General features: G+C 48.3%; 1 protein-coding gene across 1 annotated transcript in view; it reads right to left on the reverse strand.

Annotated features, from left to right (window-relative positions):
• Positions 1-11,833: 11,833 nt before the first annotated feature.
• Positions 11,834-18,365, reverse strand: part of LOC122366676 (netrin-1-like) — a gene marked incomplete at its 3' end in the record, with an annotated part of 31,568 nt that continues 25,036 nt past the window's right edge. Inside the window, exon 5 of the mRNA XM_043339191.1 lies at positions 11,834-11,996. Within this exon, the coding sequence (XP_043195126.1) occupies positions 11,834-11,996 (163 nt within the window). The remainder of the gene's footprint in view (positions 11,997-18,365) is intronic.

Here is an 18,365-nt window from a genome sequence, read left to right on the forward strand (position 1 = left end):
GCGACTTCTGTTGCATGATCACGCAGGTTTGTCTCAGCCGGGTGCAGGGTAGGGGTCCATTCGTTACTCGGGGGCTGTACGGAGGATCTGTCGGATTAGAGGCCGATCACTAACGGCTGGGACCCCGGGCCCCCGGCTCCGGTTACGCAGAGCCACCGTGGGACAGGGCGGTGGCGCGGAGTTGGCGGAGGCGGAACAGAGAGGTCCTTGAGAATATAGTTTGAGCACTGGTCCGCCATTTCAGACAACATTTTTATTCTAAGTAATAGAAACATTACTTAGGTGAAGGTCTTTGGACAAAACAATGATAACCAAATTATATGCCTCTTGGATGTTCGCCAAAAAATTACCTAAAAAATGTAAAATCCAGACCGTCTCTTTCGAAATACCCAAATACCAAATACCCGCGAATATCATATCCAAATACCCGCGATTGCCGGCATTGGGTCCACCAGGCAGCATGAGCGAACATTTCAGAAACGCCTCTTCCATCAACTCATCCGCGAAGCATGCTGCACAGTGCACATTCCCTTCCTTCCTCCCTCGTCTATCCGGTGTGGTCTACACGGCACTCACTCCCACCCACTCCGGCGTGTCCAGAGAGGCGTCGATGCGATTATGGGACCATCTTTCAGCCAACACCGGCCTAATCACGGACCCGGCCGGGGGTCGAGAACTTCATTATGGTACGGTCGCTGACACAGGGACCATGGTCTGCCATGTAGGCTCACTTCCAAACCCACGGGGACTTTTTCGGTATGTGGCCCACTATAAAAACTCAGCCATGTGGAGCATCTTCCCTTTGCTTCAAGGACCTTCGAGGACTTTTCCGTGCGTTGCGTAGCCATTGAAGCAGCAGAAACATAACTGAGTTTCTTGTTGATTAACTATGAATGTGATCTTCAAAATATCATCAGACAATAAATAAATTGCCTACTCGACCCAATTTTTTACCAAGCAGACGGTGAAATCGGGACAGTTTGATGACGCACAGCAACTTTTCTCGCACCAAAAAGGCACTTGAAGAAATTATTCTGCTTCACCTCGCTTGGACGCATAAAAAGAATGAGCGATAAATTTAATTTTCTTGAATGATGTCTCTCAAAGAACCGTTAAACATAAAAAATAGATCTCGCGATGCGAGCGGTAAGTACAAAGTTTATCATTTGCGTGCGTTTTGAGTATTTGCTGGGGACGCATTGCTCAGTTGATCAATTGAAACAGACAAAGAAATCGGAAGACAGCTGCATTGTTCAACGCTCATATTATTCTCCAGTTTCCCGAGCCTAATGGAGCGAGTCCATTTTTGCTGCACATACGACACAATTTTTTTCTTATGTTGCAAACAAAGGATTCTGTGACATTATGCATCGATCGCTTTTGGAAGCTTCTGTTGCAATCATGCAATGCCATGTATGCCCCGAAGGAGCATGTAAAGTGTATAAAATTGTTCATCCTTCGGTAGGAACAGACCGCTATCTCTGTAACCTATGCCTGCAGACCATTGCACACGGATTGTCTTTCTGCAACACGGCAGAAGCAGGTGTTGAGGGATGTCCTCTGCTCAACACCTGTATGTCATTTGCAAATAACATTTATATTCTTAATGGGACTATTTCATGGCCTTCATCCTGTAATGCCGAGACATTTATTCTTCTTGGATGATTCTTATCAGGGCTCAAGTGTCGCACCAAATCCTTTCTCTTAATAAATTCAACGAAAACATGTATGCTTTATTATACAATGTAATTACAACTACAAGTAATGTTAAGCAATTACAAATTTATGAAAAATGGTAAATAACATAAGGCAGAGAACAATCATGAGGTCTTTCGGAAATGAGATGCGTCGAAGCTATTCAGAGCCATTTGACCGCACACTCGACCCTTTGTCAGAAACTGTACGGAGAAGTTGCCAAGCAAATTAGTTACCGCTCCCGATATAGAAGAAATTGGTGGCTTTCTTCCTCTTCAGACCTAACGTATGGCGAACGGGACAATGCGTAATGAACACAAAGTGCTAGAGCGACTCGCTAATGTGTTTTAGACGGGGTTCCTAAAGGGAGCGTGCTTGGCCCTGTGCTGGTAGTGTCTCTCCCTCCCTTCCTCACCCCCCCCCTCTCTCTCTCTCTCTCTCTCTCTATCTCTCTCGCTCTCTCTCTCTCTCTCTCTCTCTCTCTCTCTCTCTCTCTCTCTCTCTCTCTCTCTCTCTCTCTCTCTCTCTCTCTCTCTCTCTCTCTCTCTCTCTCCCTCTCCACCGTGGGAAGTGAACCCAGCGCACACCGCACCTGAGTGAGCTGTCTCCCGGCTACAGTCGAAGCCACTGAATCACTGTCAGAGGTGTGCATAGTGATACTCCTCGTCACCCGATACTCCCCGGCTGTGCCGCACACATTATACGGTAGGGTGAGGATCCGGTCACTGGTAAACCCATTTTGCATTTGTATTGGTGGCCTAAGAAAGATGGGCTGAAATGGTATCCTCAAAGGTCTTCATTAAAAAGATGGATAACGAAAACTAGACGATTGTTAACAGATCTGTCAAAAATGAGGTTGATGTGACATAATTCAAAAGAAGTACAGACCCGACACCCTCGGGTTGTGGCGTTATCCGAAATCCCAGGCCAACCCAACGTCCGGAAATTGACTGCCATGTGGCAAGAGTCGGATGTAGCGGTGGGGTTTGACGAAAGGACATGACCGATTAATCTTTTTATGGCCTATCTACTCCATTAGCTTGTCCGTACCACCAAGTCCTCTAGCCGTCGTGCTGTGCTCATTACAACGTTCATTCCGATGCTTGTCTCTCTACTCAATCCAACGGTCCATTTCATTGACCATCCTACTATCCATCCCTCTGACCATTCCTATCCATCCCACTGACCATTCCTTCCCATCCCTCTCCCCAGCCCACCCCGCCACCCAGCTCCTAATGACACAATTTGGATGCGCGTCTGTCTGTGAGCCCTCTGGCGAACACAGTCTACCTGCCCATCACTGACGGGGCAGACGTCCGACGCCTTTTTATACACGCTCCAGATCACCTGTGAAATGGTCGGATAGCGCCCAGGGGTTTTATCGGAGAGAACATAATGACTATGAGCATGGAGCATGTGGTGCACAGCAGGTATGCAATATGCTTGCATGAATATTTGTAATTCTGACATTCTTTCAAGTATTCAGCGGTCTGGAAGATTGTGCGGTCTCAGAGCTGAGGCCTAAACAAAATATATGATACCCTGTGCGTTCGAACGTATAGACGGCCAAAGTCGAATCGGGTGGCAGTGAAGTCCGATAGAAAGCATACTGCAATTTGCGATGCCATTGACACGACGAAATGAATGAGCTCCGTACCGGTCACGAGAACAACGAAAATCTGTTGTGGCCGCCGCAGCTACATCACCCATTTCTGTTACAATCACTCTCGCTACAGCCCCACTTCTCAGGGTTGTGCATTGTTGTGGTCTCGGTTAGCGAATGACGGCCACTGTTCAGTGTCGACAGACACTAGACAGCCCTCTGGCCATGCCCAAGAGCGAGCAACTGGGATGAGCCGGGCAGACAGTCTAGCTAGACAGACACAGGGACATTGAGGCAGTCAAAGTTAAACTCTCTGCCCAAAACTGGTCGGTTGGCTCAGGTAAATGCTGTGTTCAGATGTAACTCAATAGCAACAAGAGCGCAACAGGATGTTAACAGATATCTTGTTCAATGTGAAGCCTAAACGCCTGCGTCTAGACTTCAGTATGCATACCTTCTAAATCTATTTCATTTCGACGATCCTATCTCGCCGTAGGCCTACAAAACGCTTCCTGCCGTCACTCCAAATTTTCCACGCCAACCGCTAGTGATAGTCTCAAATTCGATTCGGCGCACGCACCACCCGACTCGACTTTGCATATGGCCGTCGTCTTCACTGCCCACAAAGCCACAGCCGCGGGCCACCCCAATGCGGGCCGAGTCGGGCGAGTGTAGAGTTTTTCTCTGATGTTCGCCGATAGTCCGTCGACCGCCGGAGCAATGGCGGCGAGCGGTGGTGGTCTTCCGACAAAAACTCGCCGAAAAAGACGCAGCAAACATAGACACCGATTTGTTGTCTTTAGAAATCCACTGTCGGGAGGAGGCTGATTATGCTCGGGCACGTTTGGTGGAGGACGAGGCTTCGCTGAGGGTCGGCTAGTGTCAACAGGGAGAGGAGACGCGGATGGAAGAATGGCGACGGTGGGAGAGAGACAGGGCACGACTCACGATATCCTGACAGTCATGTTCGACCTGGGCTGGCCAGCCTTCCTAGTTCCTTTGACATAAAGCTGTTATTATCAAGAAAAAAAGTCGCCGATTTGGGGAGGAGTTTATTTTTATCGTAAGTGTTGTACCCGCACGATAGTCAAAGGAAAAACGAACTTCCTAAACCGACGTTAATGCAAGAAAATTTACTCCTCATAATGTAAAATATCGTTAGTGTACCCTGACTGTAACTGATTTCGATTGAAATTATTCATATGTCATAGAAATATGACATGGGTCAACAGTGACAACGACGCAGGGACACGAGATTTCCAATTCATTCTACGAGGAAATCCCCAATGGTTCAAAACTATAAAGGCGATCCAAATATGATACCCACTCTAAATGGGCTCACTCATTGTGGTTCAGCTATCAAACAACCCAGAAAATGACCGCAAACTAGCTAAAATCACGCAAGGTGCAAGTCGGTCCAGTACGGAATGATCACAATAAAAGTCGTTTCCGAAATCAGGATTGTCGGTCTACCATCGTTCTCGTATTGCGCAAAAGGAAGGACTCTCTTAAAATGATTGTTTTGCTCAGACAAACCTCCCGCCAGCGGCTGACTGATCACTTTAGCACCTTTGTTAAAATGAACTTCGCCCTGTCAACCTAGCTGCTTGCAACATCTAAATGATGCGTTGTTATGTTCGAGCAGAATGCATTTGAAATGACTGGTGCACTAACCCTTTTACAGAGGCTCGCTTCCATCCAATCCCGTTCACAGATGGCACCACTAGGCCGCATGCCGCGCTCGTCATTGATGCCGCGTTGATAGTCTACAATTATTCACCACCAACTATGCCGCTGGTCGTTAGCGAGCATCCAGCACGCGGCGCCGACGGCCGCACGTGCAGCTATGACGAACTGACGGCACGTGCCGATATGAACCTCTAGCACGTGCGCTGTGCCAGCTCACCAAGCCAATCGGCACCACTAAAACAAGCGGGAGCTTTCAGCACTGGTGGTGGTGCCAAGTAGATCACCAACAGGTCATTAACCGTTGGCTCATTCTGTGTACGTAATAGCCCTGCAGCATCGCAGCCAATAGAGGTCGGTAGTGATTTTATGGGTTCGTCTAGTTCTAGTTTAGTTTATGTCCTAGTTCTGGGATGGTAGTTCAACATTCAGCAGATCTGCGATGTTCAGGCTCTATCGCGCACGCTGCGAGCGAGAGCATAACTCGGCCAATGGAAAGCTGTTCTTCACACGGTGAGCAATAAATGTCCGGTGGAAATCCATTGGGCGGTAAAGATGTGGTCGTTTTTGATTAGTTACGGCCGTTTCATGTGTGATTCGAAACACCTGTTCGAAACGCCGACGGTGGGATGTATCACGGGTGGGATGTGGGGAGGTGGGAGGGTGGGATGGTGGGATATGGGGAGGTGGGATAAATCAAGGTTGAAATATAGGAAGTGGGATATGGGGATTGAGGAAGGACGATAGAGGGATGGACACTCGGATAATGTGGAGCTGAGACGAGAATAGGGTGGGATATGGCGTAGGGTAAGGTGATACACCTCAGTTGTTTGGCATGGGAGCGTAGAATAGGAAGTGGTTGGGATATAGGGAAGGTGGGTCGCGAAAAAACAGCCGGCGTTAGATGAGGATTGAGACAGATAGTGAGCGTCTAATATTGAGTTTTTTACTTTGAATGGGAGACAGCGTCTCTAGTTCAGAAACAGCGTCTTTCTGGTCGAATAGAGCACCCAATGCGGTGAATGCATCAGTGCCCACTATAGCTCCACTGTGATGGGGTAGATGACACGATACCGCCCTAGAGATAACGTCAAATACATCGAAACCAACATCGATCACGTGATGCAAACTCAGCGCGGCTGAGGGCGAGGTTCGGGCAGTTCAACATAGAAAACCAGACGTTAGAAGTCACCGGGCGTCTTCTGAAAAATTGGTGCAATCGGATCCCTCCCTGTGTTGAATGGAAGGTCGGATTTCGAAAGAGGTTGTATGATAAGTTGGTTTGATTGTACAAGCGGATACTTTATAGTCGAAATCTGATAAGTGATAGCGAACTAGTTTTTCTTCCAGTGCGGTGGTTACAAGAAAATTATTGTGAAATAAAAGAAAAGGGAACAAAACTATGACAAGGGTCTGAGTCTCTTAGATGCGTGATGAGTTTGTTTGATGTTGGATTGTAAAAAGTAGGTACAATTTAGGTTAGAAGAATATATTTGCATGGACTGAAAATCCTTTCGTACTGCAATCCCCCATTTGTCTTTATTTGGACAAATAATGATGATAAAATTTCATCATTTTAGGACGGCAGCGGTGCTCTCACGTTCCGTTTCCTTCCTCCCTCCTCTCCCTCCCTCTTTCTTTCTTTATTTTTTTTTCTCTCTCTCTCTCTTCACCTCCCTCTCCCTCCCGCTCAGAGATCTGCAAATTGCCAGGCGGCACGGAGCGAAAATAAACTGTCGACGTGTGTAGATTGAAATTGGGAGGAAATGACACATATCTGGTAACTCCCGTGCAACAAATCACCGCAGAAATGAGGTCGCCGACAGAGATATCTTGGGAAAATTCACAATGGATATGAGCTAAATTCAGTTCTGTCTAAGCAGAATTTCTTGGAGAATTTATCGGCTGCTCGGATGATGTTGTTCATCTAGCAGGTTGATGCTATGTTCTCGGATGGTCAGACCATTGGCGGTACGACCAGACCAACGTTAATTGGTCAGACCAGCGCTGATTGGTCAGACCAAACTACCGTCAGTTGGTCAGACTACGAGTAGACCGTTTTGGGCTTAGCAATTTGACCACTGACCAATTCACAATACTGCAGCATGCAAGCAAGCGAACAGCAAATGTGGGCAAGTCCTTTCCAGAATTAAATATCCCGCTAGGATCTACGACTGTCTCAGCACGAGCCGACGACAGCCCACAAGATGGTGAGCGTTTTGATTGAAAGCGTAACGCCGCGGAAATGAAGGTTCCGTCTCTTGAAGACTTCAACACATTACGATGAGCAGCATAAGTCACCCAGCCAGTTTTCAAACAGACCATTTCTCTGCTTCATATTTGATGAGTCAATTAACTTTAACCAGCTGCGATTCGATTTGGCCAGACATCGTAGTTACTTGACAGACAGATGTCGATCAAAGATGGCGGTCGGGTCGGAGGGTGGGGGAGGGGGGTGACGGCTCGGCAGCTGACCTTTGACCCCTTGAAGCGTTCCGGCGCCTGGCGCGTTGGGTCGCTAGCTAACAGCTGCCAGAACAATTAAGTTGTGGACGGCGGGAAAGGGAAGGGAGCAGGTGGGGGAGGAACGCACGTGCCACCCACGACGGTATGGTAGGAAAGAGGGAAGGGTGGAGAGAGGGAATGATGAATGGTTCGGGAGCGGACCCAGCGAAGGCGGGAGACCGGAAATTGGGATACGCTGGTAACCGGTAGCTAATCACGAGAAAATGAGAGTAGTTCACAGGAATAATCTCACAGATTGTGTGTCATCCATGGTTACAACATTCTTTGCAAATCATACCGATGGAAAATATACGGACACTACCTAGTGATAAAGTCACCACACGAATCAGTAACATTTTGGGTGATGTAGTTATTTGAGTCACCACCATTTCGCAACATCTCCACGATAAATGTCACCACAACAGCCCCTTGGACAAGGCTGTTTTGTTTATTTATGCAGCTCCTCGACAGCAACATCGCTGTCATTTGTGTTCACCCAACAGGTGAGAATTCAACATTTAACCCGCGCCCCGCTGGGGGTCCTGGATTTCCACGCCCTGCTGGGGGGGGGGGGGGGGTGTTTGAACACCCCCCCTTGTAACTCGGCTCCTGGGCCACGTAGCGATACGCGGAAGGCGGCGTTCGAAAGAGCGTAAAAAATAATGACGAAATCACTTCGGTCAATTTTTTGGTCAGGTCAAAGGTCAGGTCACCAGAGGTCATTGAAGGCAAAATTTCGCCGATTTCCAGGTCGAATGTCGAAAATTTCCAAGAAGCTAACGCATAACTCGGGAACCAATAGAGCTACAGCGCCGCGGAAAAGTGCATTCGATAGCCCTATTAACGCCCTTTCTGAGTAATTCTCTCAGATTTGACCTAACGTCAACGGTTTTGCCTGCAGGGTGCAAAAACTGCAAAAATAGCCGATTTTTTTGGAAACAGTTTTTCTGCAATAACTTTTGACCCAAGCCTTGTACGAGCTTACTTTTACCGGCATCGTGTTCCTCTCGTCAAGACGAATCGAATGAACTATAACTTGACCTTGAAAGGTCAACTTGAAAATTTGACCTCAGGTCAAGGTCATGACCTGACCGGAAAGGGTCATGTTGCATATCAGTCGATCCGTATCGTCGAGCTGAACACATATAAGGCGTTTTTATCGCTCTAGCATGCCTCTATCAAAAGTTATTTGCGAAAAACTGTTAGATACCATTCGTGACCTAAGATGACCTCAGGGCACAAACAAGGGTCACGGACACCATTTTCATGTTCAGTGTGTCTAAACCACTTGTAATTCGGTGTTTGGGAGTGTTTATAATGTCTTTCGTCCAAAAGAGGCGCATTTCAATTTTCTCCCATTGACTTATAATGGGGAGGTCGCAAAATTGACCTGACCTTAGGTCATCGGTATCAAAATTCTGAGATATACATTTTGTACATGCTATTGCTCTTAGCAATCGCTGAAAGTTTCAAAGCGATCGGTCACTCGGTGTAGCTATGACAGACATTGAAACTTTTTATGAGGTGAGGTCACTTCAAGTGACCTGGTGACCTGACCTTGAATGACCTTGGTCTGAAATTTTCACAACATGTGTAAAATTGATGTATGATAAGGTGTACCAAAAACGGCGGCGCTCCGCGCCGCCGTTTTTGAGATATTCGCGAAAAACCACAAGGGGGGGGTGTTCAAACACCCCCCCCCCAGCAGGGCGCGGGTTAAAGTTCAAACGCTGTCCAATGTAAACTTCCGGCTGTTCTTCAGAGGACGAATGACAGTACCTCTGCTCAGTCGGTTACCCAGTTCACCAAAACCACCGCTGGTGTATTCCCGTACTGAAGACCGATCCAGACCCGTGCCTCGCCAGTGCAGTCTTGTTGTGGCGCTCTCCTCCCCCCCCCCCTCGGCGGTGGACCAATCATTAGCATACCACAGCCGGGCCAGGGCCGCCACCGCCCGGCGGGACGGAGGTAACGTAATTAACCCGTTTATTGGTAATGAGTTTTAATAGCTACCTACACGGCTCGGGCTACGCAGGCGGCACTGGGGGAAGTGGTTCACGGAGGCACTGGTAATGCTCGGTGGACCGACCACCGGGCTGGGTAAAAGGTAACGCAAAACGCCTGGGCTCGTGGCTGGCGGCGATTACGATACTGGTAATCGCTGCTGAATTGATGGGTCGAGTCTCGCCCAAGTGCGTGTGGTCCTCCTCGAATTGACAATGCTTAAGTTTATCTGGCTTAAGTTGAAGATGAAATCAATCAGGCGCATTAGTTGTCCCATTGGGAGCAAACGGGAGAAAATACTGCGTACCATTTCCCCCCAAATTTGTTTCAATATGTCCTGATAGGAACAAATAGTGCGCCTGGTTGATATATTAAATATGGGTTAAATTACCACTTGTTAATGCCTAAAGTCGTTAAAAACTCCTTACACTGGTAGATCATTACTGTCTTCAGGCGGAAGGGCACCAGCAACAATATGGTCGCCATTGACCTAGCTTGGAAGCGTCAGAGTAGCGTGTCGAGAGCTGCCAGCCTGGCTTACCGGGATTTGAGATAATTCCGGAAGGCTACGCGAGACCGCAAGATGGCTTATTGAACGCAGTAACGGAATATTGCGTCGCACTTCGTCAAAGGTAATCACTCAACCTTGGCAAAACTTCATGTGTGAGAGCAAATGGGAAGAAATTCGTGTGGAATCTGACGTTTACAGATGACAAGGAGTAGTTAGTAAAGACATGGTTTTCTTGTGTAAAACATATCAAAACCTCTAGCATTTCAGATACAAACGAGAAACTCACTCCAGAACTGAAGCTAGCCATTCCAGCGCCACATTTTTAGACACCTCTCACGCCAGGAATCCATCCACCCCAGGCATGCTCTCCGTCTATACAAAACGAATAAATAACCTTCCTACCCTCGGTAAATCACGATCACCAGCCACGTGGGCACCAGGAAACTGTGCCGGTTGGCGAGCCCACCGCCCCGCTACTTCCTTTTACGGGCCGCGTCGTCCGCTGTCCCGCCGGTCACGTTCCTCACAGGCTCACAATGTCAACCGGATTGTGAAAAGTGTTGCATGCGCATGCCGTCATTAGTAATTAACTGGCATCGCTAGAGAAGCCATACTATACGCGACATGGCCCGTGTCGTGAGGTAAATTCCAGGCGTCAAGTTTAGCATCAGACGAGCGTGAATAACTCTCAGCAGACGATGGGGGCACGGCTGCCAAAGACGCGTCAGAATCGATACTTTCCTGGATGCCGGAGGTTGATGACGTGAAATTCTTCTGTCAACAGCAACAAAGTGGCCTGGAAGACACGCTGGCGTCATAGCAAACACAGGGAGTCATGACGAGCTATAAGGAAAATAAGCGTAACCCTACTGATCATTGCGCTGGAAATACAAAACAAAATATTTTCTTATTCATACGCGCACTGTAATTAGGAGAACGTTTACCAAATAAATACAACGAAAAAGGCTGGTTGAGATGATGACTCAGTGCAGTTTTCAAAGCAGATAGCGCACATCGCGAAACAATCACAAGAGTCGCATCGGCAAAAAGTGCAAAACGTCACACTGACACGTTCAGTCACGTTCCAAAACCACCGAGTCATTGACAAATCATCACTCACTATCATTAAGTATAGAGCTGGCAGCGGTATGAAGAACAGCACGTTAGCAGGTCCACCGCAACGTCAGATGAGATACACGCCATCTGATTGAGATCTATAAGACTATTAACATTCTGTCGTACATGTATCAGCCAGCATTAGCGAGACGTATACGTCTTACTTTAAATTGTAAGTCCATTAGTGGGTTAGCACTGCTTCACGCTCAACCAGGCATGATAGATTGCACCATAATACTCGTCAGCGCTTCTGAAGTTTATGCTAAGCGCTTGAGGACTTAATTCCGACGTCGTCCATACCTTGACAGCCTACTTTTTGTGAAGAGATTTATTAAATACTGCATTCTTAACATTTCGATTAATTAGAGAACTTAGCGTACTTACAAAGTGAGGCCACATGCAAAGTGATAATGAGCTATGTTTTACACACTTCCTTTAGAGGGTCAAATAGTACGTACAGTTCGAACGAACTGTGCATCTCTCGAGTATGGAATCGACTTACAAAGGTACATAAAATACCAAAAAAAAAAACATGAACCATAAAAATGTACAATAAAAACAGAACATGCGACGTGAAAAAGCATAACTTAGAAAATACTCTTCAGAAAGTGAATAAGAAGGTGCAACAAAATGCGAATGCGAGAAAAATGCCAACTTTGAGTTACATGACCTCCCATCCGGGCAAGAGCTGTCCACAATGTTCCATGACCGACACATGAGGCCACGTGCGCATCACCCCAAAGCAAAGGCGCCGATGGTGTGATGAGTGCTCCGAGCTCGCGGCCAGTGCGCGTGCCAGACTCAGCGTCAGCCAGAGATGGAGGCACCCGATAGGAGACGATCCCCGCTGGTCGGATGATGCGCACAATCAGGACTCTGGTGTGAGGCAGAGGGGAACGAGAGGCGAACGAGAGTGGCCGAGAAAACGGAGGGAGAGAGGAGAGAGCGAGACGTAAAAGGTAAAGACTCGGATGGAAAGATGGCGAAGGATGAGAGGAATGAGGTCAACTTTAAAGAGGATGATGTTGATAAGTTATTAACGTTTGTAGTCATATACGCAAAAGACTAAAATAAAAGGATTTCACCCATCGCCCTTCGACGACATCCAACGCTGCGCACTCCAAATCAGTGGCGAGATATGGCGCTTTGTGGTGAACTATGAAACAGAATGCCTTACACTTTCAAACCTATATAGCAGATGCTTTACGAGAGCTGCAAGAAAAATATGCGATGGTTTAGACTCCGACCAACTGTGTTTTTTAGCTGTGGATGTGGTGCGACCTAGCCAGTAAATCCAGACTCAGAGGAGTGAAAGGGCGAATCACACACAAACATTTACATTTCTGAAAAGAAACATGATTTGCATACCAAAGCGTCTGGAATTTCACTTCTCCTGACCACCTCGGACTCACCGGAAGGTGACCATTTCCGCCGCGCCATTTCCGGCGCACCCGCGTCCCTTCTCCTCCGTCCTTGTTCTATGGCGAGTCGCTCGTAAACCTGTCCATTGGTCTGTCACCTGGTCTTCAGGCAGCCGCCAGCGAACAGTGTAAACCCGGCTTTATGGCCAGCTTTGCCACACCGAGCGTCAGTCACGCTTAGAATGTGCTGACTGCTGACGGTCGGACGGTCACTGCCTTAGTCTCCACGGGCCCAGTTCGTGTCCGGGCATTGGATTTCGGTCTTTGGGATTGGTCACCAAACAGATATTTGTTTACCGCTGAAGGTCGCAATAATATCATACACAGCGTATACACAGCGTATACACTATGTATAATAATATGTATACACAGCGCGGTCGCCTCCCTTGGGAGAAAAATGCCGTTGTCACTAATTTTCGCACCAGAAATACAATGTGAAAACGCACTACGTCGCAAACGGAAACTAACCGACCTCGTTATCTAATGAAACAATGAAGCGTAAATGCGTGCCCTGTTCTCTAGTCTACCCGATTCTGTTTTGTAACCTAGGGATAAAGAAGGACATAATCCTGCGGCTACCGATTCAACTATGTCCAGAGGTAACCATACTCCTGACCATACTCTGGGACGAGGCGAGTTTCAGCCGCTTGCGTGAAACGTCTCCCTTTTTACATCTTCGTACGACATTCCTGTGGGAAATGCCTGTTTAAGTTTTATAGGTACTGCTGCTGCACGAAAATTACGTCAGACATGCACCGCATATTTTATATTGGCTGTTTTCCTGAAATAAATTGACATGTAAAAGACGACTAAGGATTAGTAGAACAGTGAATAGAACTTCAGATCGGCTTATTACCTGTCAAGTGCAAGGAAAGAATTAATTTAGAATGAAATATTTTTAAATAGGTATTGTTCTACATTTTCAATACCAAAATACCTCACAGCTCACGGGGAACAGCATCGCCCTAAAAATGGAATGCTATTTGCACTGTTTGACGTTTCGTTTACAAGAACATCTTCTTAGAGCGACCCATTTTAGGATACCAGTGCTGTTCAAAATGCCTCAATTGCTAATGCGCGATCGTAAGGCATAAGTAGCAAAATATACACTTGCAGCATAGCAAAACATGCATGCTTGGAATGTTCTTCCACAAATATGGAAAAAGCTATGGCATGTGAAACAATTCACAAGCTGTCAAAACACTAGAACATCTCATTTCTTACGACAACTTTATCACCAAAGCTTATTGACATATTCATTCACGATGGAACAAAACATTCACAATTCACTGTAACTCTATCGCAAATATCTAAATAAACCGACTCGACTACAACATAGACACTTTCATCTCTGCACGAAATCCATCATCAAACAAGCAGTTCAGCATACCAGTCGCTACAATTCGGCCAGTCGCTCTCATATCCAACGCAAATCACGGGGGCTTGAATTCCTCGACGCACATCAAAACCGTCCCGGCGAGCAGCTCCAGGTGTTTTCCTCCGCTCGGCCTCTCCCCTTAGCGGCGCCGCTGCGCGTTCCTGCCGGCTCTCGTGCCGGGGTGTGAAAGCGTTTCTTGCCGGCCGAAGCGATATGTCGCCAAAGAGCTGGAGCGACAGGTTAGCCAGGTAAGACCCCGCTGAGATCCTACAGGGGACAATTGAGCGGACGCCTCCACGCAGGCTGGCGACCGCGGGGGGGGGGGGGATAGGGGTAGGGCGGTCGCATTCCTGCCGCTCCAATCGTTTGTCCACACGGACGGTCGTTGGTCGATCGAGACGATCCGGTCGCTGGTTCAGCCAGACTGTCAACTATCCGCCCAGACAGAAGTCTGTCCACCGAGACAGTTAGTCTGTCCAACCAGACTGTCAACTGTCCACCCAGAGGCCAGACTGTCTGTCCACCAACACAAGTCTTCCGTCCACCTAGAAGATCGCATGTCCATCTGTCTATCCACCGAGAAGGCCGTATGAGTTCCCACGGCCTTATGAGTATGAGTCAACCGTCTTTCCACCGAAACAACCATCTTTCCATCCGGACGGCTGCGCGCACAGTCTCGACCAAGCGGCTATCCAGACGTCAACCGGGTCGAATATTGCCACTAATGAAGTCCACGCCACCTAATCAAAATGATTCAACTGCACGCTCCAATTGATAGGATAACCTCATTTCCCTGAAAATTACCCACGCCTCCACGTTCATCATTTCACTTGCGACAATATTGCTTTAAATGCCGACAAACAGTGAGGCTTCCAAACGCCTAAGCATCCCTCACTTCCAAAAGCGCTCGCTCAGAAGTGAATCTAACTGCTCATAAGCAGCCACCCGACCCCTCCAGGCCTCCCTATTCCCTCCTGGCTTCCTGGCGCGTTCCTGTCATGGTTCGGTCGTGTCGGACATACGTGGGCCGCCGCGGGGACTCGTCCAATTATCACGAGGACACCTTTCCAATTAATGTCGTCCACTCGGCTGCCGATAAGCTAATCTGAATTGGGCTCCGACAGGCGAACGGCAACCGGCTGACGGTGGCTTCTAGATGAGTCCTCTCACACCATACCGGGGTGAGAGATAGATCCTCTTACACTACGGAGGTGAGAGACGGAGCTTCTCACGCCATCAAGGTGAGAGACGGGTGCTCTCGCACTATACCGGGGTGAGAGACGAGTCCTCACACAACACCGGGGTGACAGTTCGGTCTTCTCACACTATACTGGGGCGAGAAGCGAGTGCTGTAAGTTGCCTACCCCTCAATCAAACGGAGACATGTCCTCTCATACCATTGCACTGAGGTGAGAAACAGAGCCTCTCACGTCATTCCTCGGACAAAACCCTGTCACCTCAAGACGATCATCTCACAGACAATCCTCTCACAGCCAGTCAATAGGTTCGTCTCTGAGCGCGCACCAGACATCACAGAAAGTCGCATATGTCTCTCAGACCTTGCGGCTAGCATTGGATCCACATCGATCAGCCCAGTCGTCCGATGATCAGTATTCCCGTTTCGAATTCCTCCGGACGTGACGAGAGACTGGCTGAAGGCAGAGAGACCCTGCGATTGGCGAGGTCCCCGTGCGAGACGATTGTCCGCAGCAGGGTCCGCAGCCTTCGTCACCGCGCTGGTGGACAGTGGATGGGACGGAAGCCGTGGAAAGACAGACTCTGACTCCGACAGTAACCGTGGAGACACGGGCTCCGACTTTAAACGACTCAACAGTCATGGATCATCGCTTCGCGTTCATTTGGTAATGAACTCGTGCTCGTACGCTTCATCTTCTTTTAATCCTTCTCTTCCTCATCCTCCTCTCTTTCTCTCCCTCCCTCCCCCTCTCTCTCTCTCTCTCTCTCTCTCTCTCTCTCCTTCTATCCCCTTCTCTCTCTCTCCCTCTCCCCTCGGCTGCGTACGTGGCCGGTTTCAGGGGATCGGAATTACCTGATAGGAGTCCTGGGACAGATGGAAAGATAACACCCAAACAAATGACCCAGTCGTCAGAACAAATATGAGCGGCATGCTCTGGTCAGGACAGGCCCTCGTCTGGAGCGCTCGCTTTCCCCGAAGGTGTCCGCCTGGCGCTTCCCCTGACTCAGCAAGCGGACACGGGACAGAAGAGGTTGTAAGACTTGGACATTGGACAAGGAGGTAGAGTTAACAATGTCGGGGATATGTCAGTCATAGGTCAGGATAAGAAACGTCTGTTTAGATTTTCCGATGGTGCTGTGGCGATCTTCGAATTCGAGTTCTAAACCCAACACAAATTTGCTGTATATAAAGTCAATCAAAAAAGCATAAAAAGCGTGCGAATTCATCGGTCGACGTATAGGTATACTCTACAATAAGCTAAATGCATTTGATGCAAATTTAAAAGCCAATAAATGTGCAAATAAAGCTTTTGGATGTCACGATTCACCTGAAGTTGCCACTAGTCAGCATTCAATAAGCGTTGGATGTCTCAATGACGGATAAACCCGGGTAAAAACGCTTATTTAGGGAAATAAAGATGCGCTTTTCACATACCTTCTGACGAGATCCTATCCGCTTCAATGTATTGGCACATTCTTTCGTAATTTCCAGTGCTAATAGTAAAATGTTAGCCAAATCCTCGACAATGGAATCCCCATCAACTCATCAGTAAAAATAGGCAAGCAGTTATTTGCAGCATTGACAGCAAAAAGCCGTAGCATATCTGCCTATAAAGCATATCTCACACCTCTCATGCCTCGTCTCGAATCGTCCAGTGCCCGTAGTCACATCCCATCAAGGCCCTATAAACTACGAATACCAGTTTCGCATCCCATGCGAATGAAAACTCACGGATTTGGAGAGTTGATAATGCTCATGTGGTTAACTGTGGGCGTACCTCCAAGAAAGCCCTCCTATTACAGCATCAATCGGTGATGCGATGACATGACCGGTCTCCGTTGCAGGCACTGGTTTGTGGTTCTGCGCTTCAGAGCTCGACCTCCCGCAGCTCGGCGCCGATATTCGCCGCAAAGTGACATATATGGCGCGTCTCCGAAAACCGCGACCGCAAGAACGCGCCAACAAAGTCGCGCGAGTTTTTTATTCGATGCTGCTCAATGTCAGTCAAAGCCGTAGTTCGTTTTCAATCAATCACAGAGGAAAAAGGATTGCAGGTAAGCACAGATATTCACAAGAATGCAGGGTTCTCATAGGATGATAGTTGCACGCCGTCTTCACGTAAGCACTCGGGAATGTACCCACCTATGACTTATCTTCCGTTCCAGAATAAATTCAAAGTCAAGAGCATTTCAGGTGTCCGTAAAGCGCTTTCAGCATCAGCTCAGCAATACCAGAAATGCTCCGGCTGCTTTTCAATGAAAAACACAATTCCAACGAATAGTGTTTGTCTATTTCAAGCAGCCTGCGGTTATCAAAAGAGACAGCCGGATTCCGTTCACGGCCGCCATTGTTTGAACTATTCACAGCTCGAGATAACTCCACCGAACAGTTGAGGGCGTGCTGAGGGAGTGATCGGCACTGACCGCAATCACCCGCCTCAACTGAGGGTGTGTTCGATCGGCGTCTCTGACAGCACAATCAAGCCCAATCAGTCGAGCACTGTATGCAGCCGGGCCGCGCCGCCATCGCCCCAGCGCCATATTAAGTGCACCATGAAAAATGGGCTCTCTTATAACGACCGACAGACCGCCGGCAGCTGCACTGGAGCCGCCGATTTACTGCCAACGAGACCGGACTGTTACATGTAGACCTTCCAGATTTTTATACATACAAAACCATCGCGCTTTGGAAGATCTGTAGATCCACCAAAGCGTGATTTTCTTATCCCACGAAATTACGAATCACGAGTAACCCATGTCGGCAGATCAAGGAGACCCTCCATTGCGATCAGCGGCAGCCCGAGATCATATCACGGGTGTGATCCAACCACCTCGCTCCACCCACTGCTCTGAGCCCATCGACCACACCCGTCTAGTGATCTGTGCACTGTGCATTGTGCACCACCGCGCACCGTGAGCACCTCAGTAGGCAGGCAGGGCCACTTCCTGAGGCGAGCGGTACATACAAACGGGGGAATTAGGCAAATATCCCCCAGCTGACCCCGAGCGGGACGATTGCAAGGCGGGTCCCCAGGCAACAGAGATGTCGAAATAAACGGGCCGAGCAACGGGCTGGGCTGTGACTGCTGTCAACTCTAAAGGAAGAATCGGGATCTTTACGGAGCCTGACTTCCAGCACTTAAAACAGTAGTTGTGCGTGTTAAAATGTGGCAGCCAAGCGTCCGCCTGCATAGCGCAGCGCAAAAAAATGATACGCATAGAAAACGCAAAAACCTCACGACTGGTATG

Source organism: Amphibalanus amphitrite, unplaced genomic scaffold (genome assembly GCF_019059575.1).
Source record: "Amphibalanus amphitrite isolate SeventyFive unplaced genomic scaffold, NRLGWU_Aamphi_draft 000823F_arrow, whole genome shotgun sequence".
Classification (NCBI taxonomy): domain Eukaryota; kingdom Metazoa; phylum Arthropoda; class Thecostraca; order Balanomorpha; family Balanidae; genus Amphibalanus; species Amphibalanus amphitrite.